General features: G+C 44.6%; 1 protein-coding gene across 1 annotated transcript in view; it reads right to left on the bottom strand.

The window, feature by feature from the left end:
- The window catches only part of LOC132379857 (phosphoribosyl pyrophosphate synthase-associated protein 1-like), an 89,436-nt gene extending 73,368 nt beyond the window's left edge, over positions 1-16,068 (bottom strand). Inside the window, exons 1-4 of the mRNA XM_059948120.1 lie at positions 15,948-16,068; positions 13,836-13,932; positions 11,436-11,488; positions 5,692-5,758 (exon numbers count right to left, since the gene is read on the bottom strand). Of these exons, the coding sequence (XP_059804103.1) occupies positions 5,692-5,758; positions 11,436-11,488; positions 13,836-13,918 (203 nt within the window). The 5' untranslated portion in view covers positions 13,919-13,932; positions 15,948-16,068. The remainder of the gene's footprint in view (positions 1-5,691; positions 5,759-11,435; positions 11,489-13,835; positions 13,933-15,947) is intronic.
- Between the last annotated feature and the right edge of the window lie 949 nt (positions 16,069-17,017).

Below are 17,017 nucleotides of genomic sequence, written 5' to 3'. Positions count from 1 at the left end.
TCCAGTTCCATACACACTTTTCCACTGTCACACTTGATTGGTCCTATTCTCTCATGTCTTATCCTCTTGCTCTTCACATACCTGAAGAATGCCTTGGGGTTTTCCTTAATCCTGTCCGCCAAGGCCTTCTCATGGTCCCCTTCTGGCTCTCCTAATTTCTTTCTTAAGCTCCTTCCTGCTAGCCTTACAATCTTCTAGATCTCTATCATTACTTAATTTTTTTGAACCTTTCGTAAGCTCTTCTTCGAGACTAGACTTACAACAGCCTTTGTACGCCATGGTTCCTATACCCTACCACCCATTCCTTCTCTCATTGGAATGTTCCTATGCAAAACATCACACAAATATCCCATGAACATTTGCCACAATTTTTCCATACATTTCCCTGAGAACATCTGTTCCCAAATTATGCTTCCAAGTTCCTGCCTGACAGCCTCATATTTCCCCTTTCTGCAATTCTGCTGTAGGTATTGCATTTAGCAGCACTGTAAGAGTTGCTGTTCTGCTTTCTACCTGTTTGGGTTACTGTTGAAGACAAGGGATGATGTGGAATGTGTACCATCCAATTAGCAGGAGGTTTTCTTGGTGAGGGACAATAAGGTTGGGCATAGATTTTTTTTTGTTCAAGAGGAGGTGAAGAGAGAAGACACTGGGGAGAACTGGATGTAGCATATGATCAGAGGGAGACCCGTTTGTTCAAAATGGATTGCAAGCTACGTTCGGAAGGTGGTGTGTGCTTTCATGTGGACCGAGGGACCAGCCCAAATGTGACAGAGAAGTTCAAGATGAGCTCCAACTTCTGCACATTCAACTGTTTAATTAGAACAGACCCCTTCTTTTGGTTATTCTTTACTAACCCGTCAGCTGAGATTCATAAATATAATTCCTTTACTTGCATGCAGTGTACTGTCTGTTATTTCATGGCATTAATTTGTAACAGGGTAGCAAATGACACAGCATCCACACAAACTGGCGTTTTTGGTGGGATCAAACACGTCTCAATCTCACGAGTTTGGCGGGGCCGGAGGTTGTCTTCCCTAGACTTACGCAGCGAAGGAAACTAAGGGGTGCTTCATGTAACTACTGTAATTCATTTTTTCCTATATTTATCAAGTATTGCATTGTACTGCTGCTGCAAATTTAACAAGTTTCACGGCATACAGTTACAAGAAAAAGTTTGTGAACCCTTGCAGTTACCTGGTTTTCTGCATTATTTTACTCATAAGATGTGGTCTGATCTTCATCCAAGTTCTGGTCACCGAATTATAGGAAAGATGTCAACAAAATAGAGAAAATACAGAGAAGATTTACTAGAATGTTACCTGGGTTTCAGCACCTAAGTTACAGGGAAAGATTGAACAAGTTAGGTCTTTATTCTTTGGAGCGTAGAAGGTAGAGGGGGGACTTGATAGAGGTATTTAAAATTATGAGGGGGATAGATAGAGTTGACGTGGATAGGCTTTTTCCATTGAGAGTAGGGGAGATTCAAACAAGAGGACATGAGTTGAGAGTTAGGGGGCAAAAGTTTAGGAGTAAAACGAGGGGGAATTTCTTTACTCAGAGAGTGGTAGCTGTGTGGAATGAGCTTCCAGAAGTGGTAGAGGCAGGTTCGGTATTGTCATTTAAAGCAAAATTGGATAGGTATATGGACAGGAAAGGAATGGAGGGTTATGGGCTGAGTGCAGGTCGGTGGGATTTGGTGAGAGTTAGCGTTCGGCACGGACTAGAAGGGCCGAGATGGCCTGTTTCCGTGTTGTAATTGTTATATGGTTATATAAGTCATAATAATAAACAAATACAATCTGCCTAAACTAATAACACAAATAATTGTACTTTTTATGTCTTTATTGAACACATTGATCATTCACAGTCCAGGCTGGAAAAAGTATGTGAATTCCTGCATTTAGTAACTGGTTCTTTAGCAGGAGTTACCTCCACCAAATGTTTCCTGTAGCTGCTGATCAGGTTTACAGTCTTTTGCGGTTACTCTTGGGTTCTTTTTCACTCCCTTCAGTACTGAATGTGAACTCTTGGTGTGATCTTTGCAGGATGCCCACTCCTGGGGAGAGTAGCAACAGTACTGAATTTCTTCCAGTTGTAGACAATTGCTCTTACTGTGGACTGATAAACAATCAGGTCCTTAGAAATGCTTCCGTAGCCTTTTCCAGCTTTGTGCATCTCTACAATTCTTCTGAAGTCCTCCGAAAGCTGCTTTGATTGAGGCATGGTGCACACAAACAGATCTTTCTTGAGAAGAGCAGGCTCTGTCAGTAAACTGACTTTGTGTATCTTTTTTTAAAAATAGATCAGGGCAGCTCTACAACCCACACGTCGAATCGCATCTCATTGTTGGAGCACTTAAGTCCAACTAGGTTTTGTAGAAGGCATTACCCCAGAGATTCACATACTTTTTTTTTTAACCTAGACTGTGGTTGTTTAAAAGTTGTACTCAGTATTGATGAGAAGAAGTACAGTTCTTCGTGTTATTAGTTTAGGCAGATTGCATCTGTCTACTATTTTGACAGATGAAGATCAGAGCACATTTTATGAGTAATTAATGCAGAAAACCAGGTAATTGCAAAGGGTTCACAAACTTTTTCTTGCAACTGTATACTAGTGATATTAAACCTGATTCTGATCATGGATGAGCACCTTGTGCCTGGTACCTGCACTTGCTATGCTACACTGAGGACTCCTGGGTTCTGGAAACCACCTCTGCCCTACGAGGGCCCAGTTATTTCAGTTCAAGTTGAGAGTCACTGAGGCTCACTGGGAGGCAGAGAGTTTCCTATATCATGTGTTTCAGATGGTTTCCAATCCTTCTCTCACTATATCCCACAGAGATGGTGGATGCATTGTGTTATCTTCCACAATGCCATATAGTCTCAAATAGTTCTCAGAACTGAAGGTAGCTAAATTAACCCCAACTTTTAAGAAAGGAGGGAGAAAGAAAGAAAGTGGAGGAGCTATAGATGCGATCACTGGTCAGTAAAATGCCAGAGTCTATAACTAAGGAAATAAGCATACGGAAAATAACATTTGATCTATTAAAGAGAAGTTGTGTTTGACACATGGTCAACCAAAGTCTGGATAGTAAAGGAATAAAAAGATGTGCAGTTAGTGCAGAGAAGTGGTACTGAGGCCAAAGATCAGCCTTATTGACTTGCTTGAGAGCAGAGAAAGTGTAAGGGGCCATGTGGAACCATATAGGATTTCAGGTGATTCAACTCTCTGTCTATGCTCACTCTTTACCGAACCTTTCTCTGTGACCATACAAATTATTCCCCACCATATATCCACAGCCACAATGGAACATGGCCCATCACCTCTGTAGATTCCAACCACACAGCACAGAACATTTTGGCCTCTCGTCACTCTACATTGTTCTTCCCTTTAGTTTCTGATCACTGGTCCCCAATCTCTCTATCCAAGTTTAATTATTATTCAACCATATATGAATACCCATCAATACAGCCAAACAAATCTGGGGCCAAGGTGAAAACACAGTAACAACAGTCATACACAAAGCACACATAGCACAGTCATACTAAAAAATATAGTCCAAGTCCCTGAGTCCATGAATATTGCAGCAGTCTGTAGTCAAACACAATACATCTTGTCTTCTGCTGAGCAAACACTGGAGAGCAGCACCAATTCCAGCATGGACGCCGCGCCACACTGCCTCTGGGGCAAACACTGACTCTGACATCTCTCTTCTGGCAGTTGCAAACAGGTGACATGGCAATTTGAGGCCTAGTCCTCACTATGACCGAGGCCATACAGCTTCCCCACCATCTGTACCCACCTTTTGCCAATGAAACAGTGAATTAGACTTGCAGCTTTCCACATTACCAATTTCCAACAGAGTCTTGTGATTACAAGAAAAGTGACTGGGACCATCACTCACTGTTAGACTGCAAACCGCTTTCACACACCAACGCCTCTCTGATGCCAGTAGCAGCACGATCCGCACCAAGTCCAGCTCCTTCACTTTCTCTGCCAGTGAGCAACTTGCTGATGGGTAGACCTGCAGTACTTTAAGTTCTTAATGTCCAGCAGGATCTTGCAATCATAACAAATACATTTAAAAAAGACAATAACATCCTTGGTTGGCACCATAGAAGCTGCTGTGTACAAGCATGCCGCCAACTTACTGAAAGCAGTTGTTTCCACCATCCATGGCAATAACCTCCTTTTAGCATTCTGGCTTGATCCCCTTAATACTTTATATATCAGATTTCACCTCAGCACTCCCCCCCCCCCAAAGGAAACAGTCCACCTTCTCAAAATAGAACAGTACAGCACAGGAACAGGTCCTTCAGCCCATAAAGTTCTGCTGAACTAATTAAACTAGTGATTAAACATGTTAACTAATCACTTGCTCCAACATACAGTTTAAATCCCTCCATTCTCTGCACATTCCTATGCCTAGCTAAGAGCCTCTGAAACACCTCTATTTTATTTGCACCAATACCACCCCAGGCACCCACTACCCTCTAAGTAAAACAATTTTCCTCGCACATTCAGTTTGAAGTTAGCCACTCTCATCTTAAATGAATACCTTCTAATATTGTAAAAAAGATACTGGCTGCCTATCTATGCCTCCCATAATCATGTAAAGCTCTGTCAGGTCTCCCTACAGCCTTGGCTGCTCCAGAGAAAACAAACCAAGTTTGTCCAATCTTTCATTATAGTATATGCCCTTTAATCCACGCAACATCCTGCTAAACCACTTCTAAACCTTCTGCAAAGCCCCCACGTCCTTCCTATAAAGAAGTAACCAGAACTAAAAACAATTCTTCAGATGCAATCAAACTGAAGTATTACAAAGCTGCAACATAACTTTAACTCTAGAACTCAGTCCCTTGACTAACAAAGGCAAATATGCCATGCACCTTCTTCACCATGCTATAGTATGTATAGCCACTTTCAGGTTACTATAAACATGGACCCCAAGATCGCTCTGCTCTTCAACACTGTTAAGGGTCTTGCCATTAACAGTGTACCGCCACTTTACATTTAATCTCCCAAAATACAACAATTCATATTTTGCCAAGTTAAACTCCATTTATCATTTCTCCACCCATATCTATGACCAATCTATATCCTGTTGTAGCGAAGACAGTGGCAGTCTTCTACACTGTGCACAATACCACCAGTCTTCGTATCATCTGCAAATCCATGAACATGCTTGTTGCAAGAATGTCAGATGTGACAGGAACTGCTGCCAAGATGCTGCTTGTAAAGTGTACCCTGGGCAAAGTACTTAAAGTTTGTACTTTGTATATTTTTGTGTAAATAAATTTTTGCAGTTTCATAAAAAAAAGCAAGGCACCAAAACAGCCGTTACTAATCCTGTGAACTAGGTCCTGTGGCTAGGTACTGAATAGCATTTATTTTCAAATATGGAGGCCAGAAGCAGGCAGGAATACAACTGTCAGTACAATTCAAGAAATGAGATACTGCACACTCTCAGCCCGTTAGCTTTGTTTGCAAATCTTCTCAGTAACTTGGCATCTACCCCAAATGATACAAAAGGTTTACACTGGCTAGTACACACAAGATCTACACCAACACCCTGAAATAGTCCCACACCAACACCCTAAAATAGTCCCACCCCAACCCACTAAACACCCAGAGACCACGAAACATCTCCACCTCTGAAATTTTGGCTATTTTGTGTTCACTCACCGTGAGATGGTCTGAATGATAAAAATATCCTGGCCACGAACAGATTCTTTTATTTCCACTCGTGTTTCTGTGAGACACAAGGCCAAAGTCAGGTGCCAAGATCAATTCATCCATAATTGTAGATAAACATTGAAACAGCAGGGATGGTGGTAAGTTGACTGAGAATGCCCGGATCTACTCAACAGCTCAAAGCCATCCTGTGCTCCAACAACATACCCACCCTGCCAGCAGTTTCTCCCAACTTAGCCCTCAGCCCAGCCATTGAATCTTGTAATGCTCAAAATGGACATCTACTTCATCAGCTCTTAAAGAAAACTAGTATTTCAACAATTAGTCAAAATGTTTACAGTAAAATCACATATTACCAAAGTTAAAGCTGGGATGGGCCTCAGATTTGATGTTTTGAGAACTTGGTGAGAAGTAACAAACTGTTGGTACTTGTTTCCTGATGTGGATCACCAGTCTGCAGACGTTCAGTGGATCCAGCACAACAGCAATCACCCCTGCTCTCTGGCCATTGGTAATGAGTAAATCCTCACTGTGGTTATCAGTACCAGAACAGAAAGCAACTCCAAGAACACGTGCCAATCAGGAGCCATGATGGGTGAATGGCCGTTTATTGCACTGCTTATGTCCTGCAATATATTTGGCTGAATTAATATGAAGGGTTCTAAGACGAAGGTAGACTGGAGTCAGGACAGGGAAACATTGGGAAGGAGAAGGGGAGAGAACAGGCTCTGGGAATAAACAAAATCAACCCTGGTGCCCTCTGTATGCAGGGTAACCTCATCAAGTGTTTCAAAAGCACAGGCAGAACAAGGAGAGGATCAGAAATTCAATAGTTTAATTTTAATTGAGTGTACACACCTGCAGATTAGAATTTAAATACTTTCTTAAGGCAACATGTTGGCTACCACCACTAAACCCCCTTCCCTCATAACGGATCCCTGGGATCTTTTCTGCCCTATTTCCCAAAATGAGGCCACCCACTTTTCCACCACTCATACCACCCAAGCAGGGCCCCTCACCGACACCTCAGATCCCCTAACCCTCCCCACAATGTAGAGCTTCCTCATACTTATGTCCAAATACCTAATGGTGCAGGCATCACAGAGCTTCACTCCAATCCCACCTGTGCCCACCATCACTGCCGTTCCCTCAGAGCTTCTAACAATGACCATATCTCCCCCACTACTGCACCAATCTGCCCCCAACAATTCCACCAAACAGCAATTGTTTTCATTAACAGAAACCAGCCCTTCAGTTCAACTCATCCATGAGAACCAAGCATTGCACCTGAATTTGTCCAATTTATTTGTGTTTGACCCATATCCTTAAAAACTGTTACCATCCACACGCTTGTCTTTTCAATGTTGTAATCGTATCTATATCTACCACTTCCTCTGGCAGCTCACTCCATGTACCCACAATATAACCATATAACAATTACAGCACGGAACCAGGCCATCTCAACCCTTCTAGTCCGTGCCAAACGCTTACTCTCACCTAGTCCCACCGACCTGCACTCAGCCCATAACCCTCCATTCCTTTCCTGTCCATATACCTATCCAATTTTACTTTAAATGACAATGCCGAACCTGCCTTTACCACTTCTACTGGAAGCTCATGCCACACAGCTACCATTCTCTGAGTGAATAAATTCCCCCTCATGCTACCCTTAAACTTTTGCCCCTTAACTCTCAAATCATGTCCTCTTGTTTGAATCTCCCCTACTCTCAATGGAAAAAGCCTATCCACATCAACTCGATCTATCCCTCTCATTATTTTAAATATCTCTATCAAGTCCCCCCTCAACTTTCTATGTTCCAAAGAATAAAGACCTAACTTGTTCAACCTTTCCCTGCAACCATAGTGCTGAAACTCGGGTAACATTCTAGTAAATCTCCTCTGCGCTCTCTCTATTTTGTTGACATCTTTCCTATAATTCGGTGACCAGAACTGTACACAATACATCAAATTTGGCCTTACCAATGCCTTGTTCAATTTTAACATTACATCCCAACTCCTATACTCAATGCTCTGATTTATAAAGGCCAGCATACCAAAAGCTTTCTTCACCACCCTACCCACATGAGATTCCACCTTCAGGGAACGATGCACCATTATTCCTAGATCACTCTGTTCTACTGCATTTTTCAATGCCCTACCATTTACCATGTATGTCCTATTTTGATTAGTCCTACCAAAATGTAGCACCTCACACTTACCAACATTAAGCTCCATCTGCCATCTTTCAGCCCACTCTTCTAACTGGCCTAAGTCTCTCTGCAAGCTTTGAAAATCCACTTCATTATCCACAGTGCCATCTATCTTCGTATCACCTGCATACTTACTAATTCAATTTACCACCCCATCATCCAGATCATTAATGTAAATGACAAACAACAATGGACCCAGTACAGATCCCTGAGGCATACCACTAGTCACCGGCCTCCAACCTGACAAACAGTTATCCACCACTACTCCCTGGCGTCTCCCATCCAGCCACTGTTGAATCCATTTTACTACTTCAATATTAATATCTAACCTCCATATAGACAACATCCACTGCTTTACTCTCATCAACTTTCCTAGTAACCTCTTCAAAAAATTCAATAAGATTTGTCAAACATGACCTTCCACGCACAAATCCATGTTGACTGTTCCTAATCAGACCCTGTCTATCCAGATAATTACATATACCATCTCTAAGAACACTTGCCATTAATTTACCCACCACTGACGTCAAACTTACAGGCCTATAATTGCTAGGTTTACTCTTAGAACCCTTTTTAAACAATGGAACAACATGAGCAATACACCAATTCTCCAGCACCATTCCCATTTCTAATGACATTTGAAATATTTCTGTCAGAGCCCCTGCTATTTCTACACTAACTTCCCTCAAGGTCCTAGGGAATATCCTGTCAGGACCTGGAGATTTATCCACTTTTATATTCCTTAAAAGCGCCAGCACTTCCTCCTCTTTAATCATCATAGTTTCCATAACTTCCCTACTTGTTTCCCTTACCTTACACAATTCAATGTCATTCTCCTTAGTGAATACCGAAGAAAAGAAATTGTTTAAAATCTCCCCCACCTCTCTTGGCTCCAGACATAGCCATCCACTCTGATTCTCTAAGGGACCAATTTTATCCCTCACTATCTTTTTGCTATTAACATAACTGTAGAAACCCTTTGGATTTATTTTCACCTTATTTGCCAAAGCAACCTTGTATCTTCTTTTAGCTTTTCTAATTTCTTTCTTAAAATTCTTTTTATATTCTTTATATTCCTCGAGCATCTCATTTACTCCATGCTGTTTATACTTATTGTAGATATCTCTCTTTTTCCGAATCAAGTTTCCAATGTCCCTTGAAAACCATGGCTCTCTCAAACTTTTAACCTTTCCTTTCAACCTAACAGGAACATAAAGATTCTGTACCCTCAAAATCTCACCTTTAAATTACCATCATTTCTCTATTACATCCTTCCCATAAAACAAATTGTCCCAATCCACTCCTTCTAAACCCTTTCACATCTCCTCAAAGTTAGCCTTTCTCCAATCAAAAATCTCAACCCTAGGTCCATCCTGTCCTTCTCCATAATTATATTGAAACTAATGACATTGTGATCACTGGACCTGAACTGCTCCCCAACACATACCTCTATCACTTGACCTATCTCATTCCCTAACAGGAGATCCAACAATGCCCCTTCTCTAGTTGGTACCTCTATGTATTGCTGCAAAAAACTATCCTGTACACATTTTACAAACTCAAATACTCTGGAAAAATTTGCTCTCCCCAAACCGATCTTCTTTAAACCTTTCCCTTCTCACCATAGGCCCTTTGGTCCAACTGGTCCACCTTACCCAAGATACTCCATCTAAGTTATCCTGTTTCACCTATATTCCTCAATTTTTTTCCTATCCATGTACCTTAAACCAATGAGTTTCAGATTCCTTTACTTTGGGAAAACAAAACAAGGTAAATGGTCACAGTCTAAACCCCTCAATTTTATAAACATCTAAATAGTCACCGTCAGCCTCCTACACTCCTGGCCTCTTCTTATAACCAAGCTCTTCAGTTCATATAACATCTTGTGCATCTTTTTGGCACCCTTTTGAGCTGAATAACATTCTGCTTGAAGTGAGTCAATCGGAACTGCAAATAATCCACCAGATGTGGTCTCCTTAGCTGTAAGGTGAGTACCACATCTTGTACTCAATACCTGATGGATGAAGGCCAGCATGGCAAATATCTCCTCAACCATCCTGTATTCCAGTGTCACCACTTTCAGGGAACTATGTCCTTGTACCCCTAGGTCTCTCTGCTTTACAACACAACTCCAGGGCCCTATCATTTACTGTGCAAGGCTTGCCCTGGTTTAACTGACAAAATTGTATCACTTTATACTTGTCTGAGTTAAATCCTATAAAAGGCAGTGGATTTGCCAGTACACCATGGGTCAAGCCTTCCCAACCATGAAATGCTGCAATAGGAAAGCAGTATCCATCAGGCTATGCTCTCTTCTCACTACTACCATCAGGTAGAAGGTACAAGAGCCTCAGGACTTGCACCAGCAGGTTCAAAAAGTTTCTTTTCTTCAACCATCAGGCTCTTGAATAAAAGGGATAACTACACTAAACTTCATTTACCCCATCATTGAAAAGTCCCCACAACCAATGAACTCAAGGACTCCATATCTCATGTTCTCATTATCTATTAGTGTTTATTTATATTTGGATTTGCAGTTAGTTGTCTCCTGCACTCTGGTTGATTTTTCATTGACCCTTTTACAGTTACGATTCTTTAAATTTGCTGAGTATGCCCACGATAAAATGTATCTCAGAGTTATACATGGTGATGTACATGTATTTTGATAATAAAATTTACTTTGAACTTTGATCATTATATTCCACCTGCCATTCCTTGGCCAACTTTGCTAGTCAACAAGTTTTACCCATTAGAAGTGTCCACAATGAACTGTTCGATTTATCTCCAGGGACCTGGGGCATCCTTTGGTGGGTGGATGCACAAAGTGGATAGGAAGTTGTTCCCAGATCAGTCTGCTGCAAGCATCTCATGGGGAATTTTGTCACAGACAGTCAACACCTGATTGTCAAATGTTTCCTGCTAGCGTCACAAGCCTCCAGTGCTGGTATCAACAAGTTTCTAGGGCCAAGCACAAATTCTGCAGGTCAGGCAGGATGTGTGGAGTCAAAGGAATGGGTGATACCTTAAATCGAGACCCTGCATCAAGATTCAATGCAAGAGAGAGAAGAGAGAGGGAGGGGAAGAGGGGGAGAGGGGAGAGGAGAGGAGAGGAGAGAATGTGTGTGCACGCACGCGCACACATGCAGCTAAAGGTCTAGAAAACACTATCAGTGATGGGAGGGGAGCGGAGGGAAGAGGAAGTCAATTCCAGCTGAGGAAGTCTCTGCTTGCACCAATATCGAAAAATTTAGTAATCGTTATTTTGATAATTCATGGCACATTGATTATTTGTAGCTAGGCACTCACAAGCAGCATGCTATTCCCAAACACATCTCCCTCCCTCCAGGCACTCACAAGTAGCACGCTATTCCAAAATGCATCTCCCTCCTGGCTTTCACAACACCTGTCCCACTGTCACATACTCCAGGCATAGACCCTTATCCCAGAATGGGAACACCTATCCACTGTCACATACTCCAGGCATGGACCTTCATCCTAATTTACAACTCTGATGTAGTCACTTACCACGGTTTGGTTCCTGGTAAACCACAGCTTTACCAAGTTCAACTCCAAGACGCCTGAAGAAAGAGGAATGATTGCTAATGAATGTAAAATACTGCTTCAAAGTGTCCACATGTACATTAATTACCTCAATGGGCAATCCACTGTAACTCAGCAGTTGATTAAAGGCAAGCAGAAAATCCCAGATACAAGAACAAACAGCTCTTTCAAATCAATTTCCAGGTAAGTTTTGAGTGTGCACAAGTGGATAAAGTTGCACATTTTCCTTTACAGAGTCAATTGCACTGAATTAACAGTGTATAGGAGGGGTGTGCATGGCTATATTCTGGTTGCAGATCAATGGGATTAGGCAGATTAATAGGACTAGGTAGTCTAACAGCCTGTTTCTGTGTTGTCTTACTAACAGAAATGATTTTCCACTGTTCAGTCATATTTGTTGAACAGTTTAATTGCTCTAAAGATATGAACACACCAGTGGGTGAGATCTACCTAACAGAGCAACTGAAGTTGATCATTGACAGCTTGCAATTCTCTGCAGAGTGGAATCAACAAGGGTGCAGCCCTATAGTGGTATGTATCCAAAAAAATGTAAAGGAGGCTTTCTGTTACACACTGGACAAGGAAGAGCTCTAGAAATCATTATTTAGTCCCCTTGCACAAGCACTTACTTTGCTTGGCCACTAACATAGAACATTAGTGCTGAAAATACTCCGCTGGCTAGACAGTGCATGTAAAATCTGAAAATATATTAGACCTGATGAGATCTTGCATCTGTTTCTCTTTTCATCCATACTGCCTGATCTGCTGTGCTTTTCAACATGTTGTTTTAATTTTAGATCTCTAGCATCTACAGTTTTTTATTTTGAAACTCAGGAATGAACAAGAGAAATGACAGACATTAAAAGCAGAAAATTATTGAACTCTTCAGACAAACTGGACTAGTGTTTTAGGGTCATGACCCTGTCATAAAAAGGAAAAGTTTAGAGTCAAACATTTTAGTTTACAGCGTTAGAAAGAACAAAGCACCTAGTGTAATTAAATCACTCATGTTTTAACAGTGCTAGGGGAAGAGGGCAAGAAGATGCCTAGTGGTGCCATTATACTAAAGGTCCTGTTGATGAAGTGGGGGTGATCCATTGAATGGGGAGGCTGGTGGGTGGAAGCTGAGGACAACCGGAATCTTATCATCACTCTGGTAAGGTAGCTAGAGAGGGCTGAATTAGGAAACCTAGCAGAAGATAATGAAATCATAGCAGCATCGGTGTTGTGAAAAATACAAAGAATCAAGAAACTGGCAGACTGAAGTGGCAACTTATAGAAAGCCTTAACAGGAAATTTATTGCCATAAAATGGTACCATGAAACACCAGTGTCAGAGTACAAGCAAAGGAAGGTGTGCCACAAAGATATCTCTTATTGTTTATTAACCAAAGACATTAACTCAGCAAACAAAAGGAGGGACAATCCCTGTGATGATACAGTACAGAGGAAGTTTCAGCCTGTTGCCATTCATGATCTAGAAGGGTCTGTTCACTTCAGGATATTTCAAAACAAATGTAAAACTCCTTGAAGCAGAAAAATATATAAAAAAAAGCTGCAGGGAAGGCAAATGTAATGAAACTGAATGGATCTTTCAGGAGGTGGGAATGTTCCCATAAGAAAATTGAGGTGCCCTGTTGCGTGTCTTAGCCCATGGCTCTTAATTCTTTTAAGGTTAAAAATCTACAGATCTGGAATGATTCACCAGTCATAGATCCCTAAGGTAAAGAATTCCAAAGGTTTTAAACCCCTTGGAAATTACTGCAGTTTTGTAGACACAATAAGTTTATGCCAGAACAGTCTCAGTCCCATTTCCCCAAATCAGGTCACGCCTGCTCAGAAAGTAATGTATTATGATTAGTTGCCAAACACTACCTTGTTCTTGATCAGCGGTAAAGTATTTATATCATGGACAGTTTCTGAGATGCCTTCAGGTTTTGTCAGGAAAGACTACATCACTGTGTTTTGTGTGGGCACTTTGACTGGCATTAGATTAGGTAAGTTGCAGGTCAGAGATCTATAATTAATTCATCAGATGTTATTTGGGAGGAAATCAATTATTTGAAAATCCTTATGTTGCTAAATGCCCATATCTTACCCCTGAATTTTATAAAGCATAGTGAACATTCTGTTCAACATAAAATAAACGAACACTCTCCATGCTGAGTAAACATTGCACTTGGGAAAATTCAAACTAAACTCCCTTCAACTTCCAAGCCACAACAACAATTGATCTTTAGTGACTGTGAAGTAAGACACAATCACAAGACACAGAAAAACATCTCAGCCAGTTGAAAGCTCAGAAGCTGCTAAATACGAATTAACTTTGTGACAACTCAACCCCAACATCTTCAGGGACACTTACTCAGTGATGCGTTTGGCTAACTCTGTGCAGGCAGCATTTGAATTTGCTGAGAATACGCGGTAGCCACCCTTTGCTACATTCATTTTGAAATTTAATCCTGGGGGATAAAAGAGAGTAAGACATTTTGAGACGGGGAATTTAGCCTGATGGGAAGGATCAATGGGCAGGTGGGCTGAGGAGAAGAACTGGGCTGAGGGGCAGGAGTTTAGGGTAGGAGGAGAAAGGAGGGGAAACGACAGGGTCAGAAGCACAAACACACCCCTACTACCCAACTCTCCCCCTGGCCCTGGACCTCAAGTCCCAAAGCCCGGATCCTCTCCCTCTTCCTTTCCGGGCCCATACCCTCTCCTGGGTCCCTGAACTTTTTCACACTCCTGTACTTCCCATCCTCTCCCAGGCTCTGGATCCCAGTTTCACTCTCCTATCCTCTCCCTTCCCTTGGGTTCCAGACCCTGGATCACCCCCCTCTCCCCAGATTCCACCTCCCCTCTGAACCCCCCTCCTCTCTCACCCCTAATCTCCCCTCCCATTCATTCTCTCTGCTCTGATTTCACCCCCCCCCCCAGGATCCCACCCTCCCTCTCACACCCTCGGGATCCCGCCCCTCTACCCCACCCCCCCGGATCCTTCCCCTCTGTCCCCCACTCGCCCCCGGGATCCCAACCGCCCCTCTACCCCACCCCTCACCCCCCCCCGATCCCAACCGCCCCTCTACCCCACCCCTCACCCCCCCCCGATCCCAACCTCCCCTCTACCCCACCCTCACCCCCCTGGGTCCTTCCCCTCCGTCCCCCACTCCCCCCCCGATCCCAACCTCTCCTCTGTCCCCCACTCGCCCCCGAGATCCCGCCCTCTCCTCTACCCCTCACCCCCCCGGGATCCTTCCCCTCTGTCCCCCACTCCCCCCCCGATCCCAACCTCCCCTCTGTCCCCCACTCGCCCCCGAGATCCCGCCCTCTCCTCTACCCCTCACCCCCCCGGGATCCTTCCCCTCCGTCCCCAACTCCCCCCCCCCAATCCCAACCTCCCCTCCGTCCCCCACTCCCCCCCCCGATCCCAACCTCCCCTCCGTCCCCCACTCGCCCCCGAGATCCCAACCTCCCCTCCGTCCCCCACTCCCCCCCCGATCCCAACCTCCCCTCCATCCCCCACTCCCCCCCCGATCCCAACCTCCCCTCCGTCCCCCACTCCCCCCGATCCCAACCTCCCCTCCGTCCCCCACTCGCCCCCGAGATCCCAACCTCCCCTCCGTCCCCCACTCCCCCCGATCCCAACCTCCCCTCCGTCCCCCACTCGCCCCCGAGATCCCAACCTCCCCTCTGTCCCCCACTCCCCCCCCGATCCCAACCTCCCCTCTGTCCCCCACTCGCCCCCGAGATCCCTCCCTGTCCTCTACCCCTCACCCCCCCGGGATCCTTCCCCTCCGTCCCCCACTCCCCCCCCCGATCCCAACCTCCCCTCCGTCCCCCACTCGCCCCCGAGATCCCGCCCTCTCCTCTACCCCTCATCCCCCCGGGATCCTTCCCCTCCGTCCCCCACTCCCCCCGAGATCCCGCCCTCTCCTCTACCCCTCATCCCCCCGGGATCCTTCCCCTCCGTCCCCCACTCCCCCCCCCGATCCCAACCTCCCCTCCGTCCCCCACTCCCCCCCCGATCCCAACCTCCCCTCCGTCCCCCACTCCCCCCCCCCGATCCCAACCTCCCCTCCGTCCCCCACTCCCCCCGATCCCAACCTCCCCTCCATCCCCCACTCCCCCCCGATCCCAACCTCCCCTCCGTCCCCCACTCCCCCCGATCCCAACCTCCCCTCCGTCCCCCACTCGCCCCCGAGATCCCAACCTCCCCTCCGTCCCCCACTCCCCCCGATCCCAACCTCCCCTCCGTCCCCCACTCGCCCCCGAGATCCCAACCTCCCCTCCGTCCCCCACTCCCCCCCCCGATCCCAACCTCCCCTCTGTCCCCCACTCGCCCCCGAGATCCCGCCCTCTCCTCTACCCCTCACCCCCCCGGGATCCCGCCCTGCTCTCTAACCCTTACCCCCCTCGGGGTCCCCACTTCCCCTCTCTAACCCTGAGCCCCATATCCCCACTCTCTTCTCTACCCCGGACCCACCTCTGTCTCCACTCCGTCCGCTGCTCCCTGACCCAGCAGCCCGTCTTCCCTGAGTGGCAGCAAATAAAACCAATGAGCATCTGGACTCGCCACGGAAAGCCTGAAGACGGCACTTCCTCTCCGGGTCTGCTTCCGGTGCGAATTCCAGGAACCGCAGTGGCTAAAAAAATGGAGAGCTGCTTCCGATGTTAGGCATCTGGAGCAACAAACACTCTGATGTAATTACTGTTTTGGAAACCAAACTGAATAAACTGTAATTTATAATTTATGATAACGTTCAATAATCTGCTACCTTTGATTGCAATGCGGAATTACACATACAAAATGCTGGATGAACTCAGCAGATCAGGCAGCATCTGTGGAGCAGTTTAAATACTCAATGTTTCAAGCCGTCTTCTTCAAACCCTCTCTACCTGTATTGTCATTGTCAAGAAACTGTACTTACGTGGATGGGAGGGGTATGGATGGCTTTGGTTCGGATACAGGCTAGTGCAGGGGTCAGCAACCTTTACCACTGAAAGAGCCACTTGGACCCATTTCCCACAGAAAAGAAAACACTGGGAGCCGCAAAACCCGTTTGACATTTAAAATGAAATAACACTGCATACAACGTTTTGTTTTGCCTTTATGCTATGTATAAATAAACTATAATGTGTTGCATTTATGAAATTGATGAACTCCTGCAGAGAAAACGAAATTACATTTCTGCATGCAACAAAAACATTTTGAACTCCGAAAAAAAGACGTTGGGTTGAAGGTTACTTTTAAGTAAAATACTCAACATCTATTTGAGTCCTTCTTGTATTTATGAAAAACGCCAAACTTAAATTTGCCGCCAGCAGCAAACCAAAAATAACGTCAGCCAGCTGTCAACCTGAAAAATAAAAGGACTATTTCACTGAACAATGAAAACATATGAATATACGTAAAATAATACGCAATTAAAATATTTATCATACTTCTTCAGGTTGACTCACACCTGACAATGCAGTCGTATTCAGTAGGGATGGATCGATGCTTAGGGGAGTGACCGGGAAGGATAATGTGTTTTTTTCCTCTCTGAACTCACA

The sequence above is a fragment of the Hypanus sabinus genome, chromosome 23 (assembly GCF_030144855.1).
Source record: "Hypanus sabinus isolate sHypSab1 chromosome 23, sHypSab1.hap1, whole genome shotgun sequence".
NCBI classification, from domain to species: Eukaryota; Metazoa; Chordata; class Chondrichthyes; order Myliobatiformes; family Dasyatidae; genus Hypanus; species Hypanus sabinus.
The sequence above is the reverse complement of the archived record's forward strand: the minus strand, read 5'-3'. Positions and strand labels throughout refer to the sequence as shown.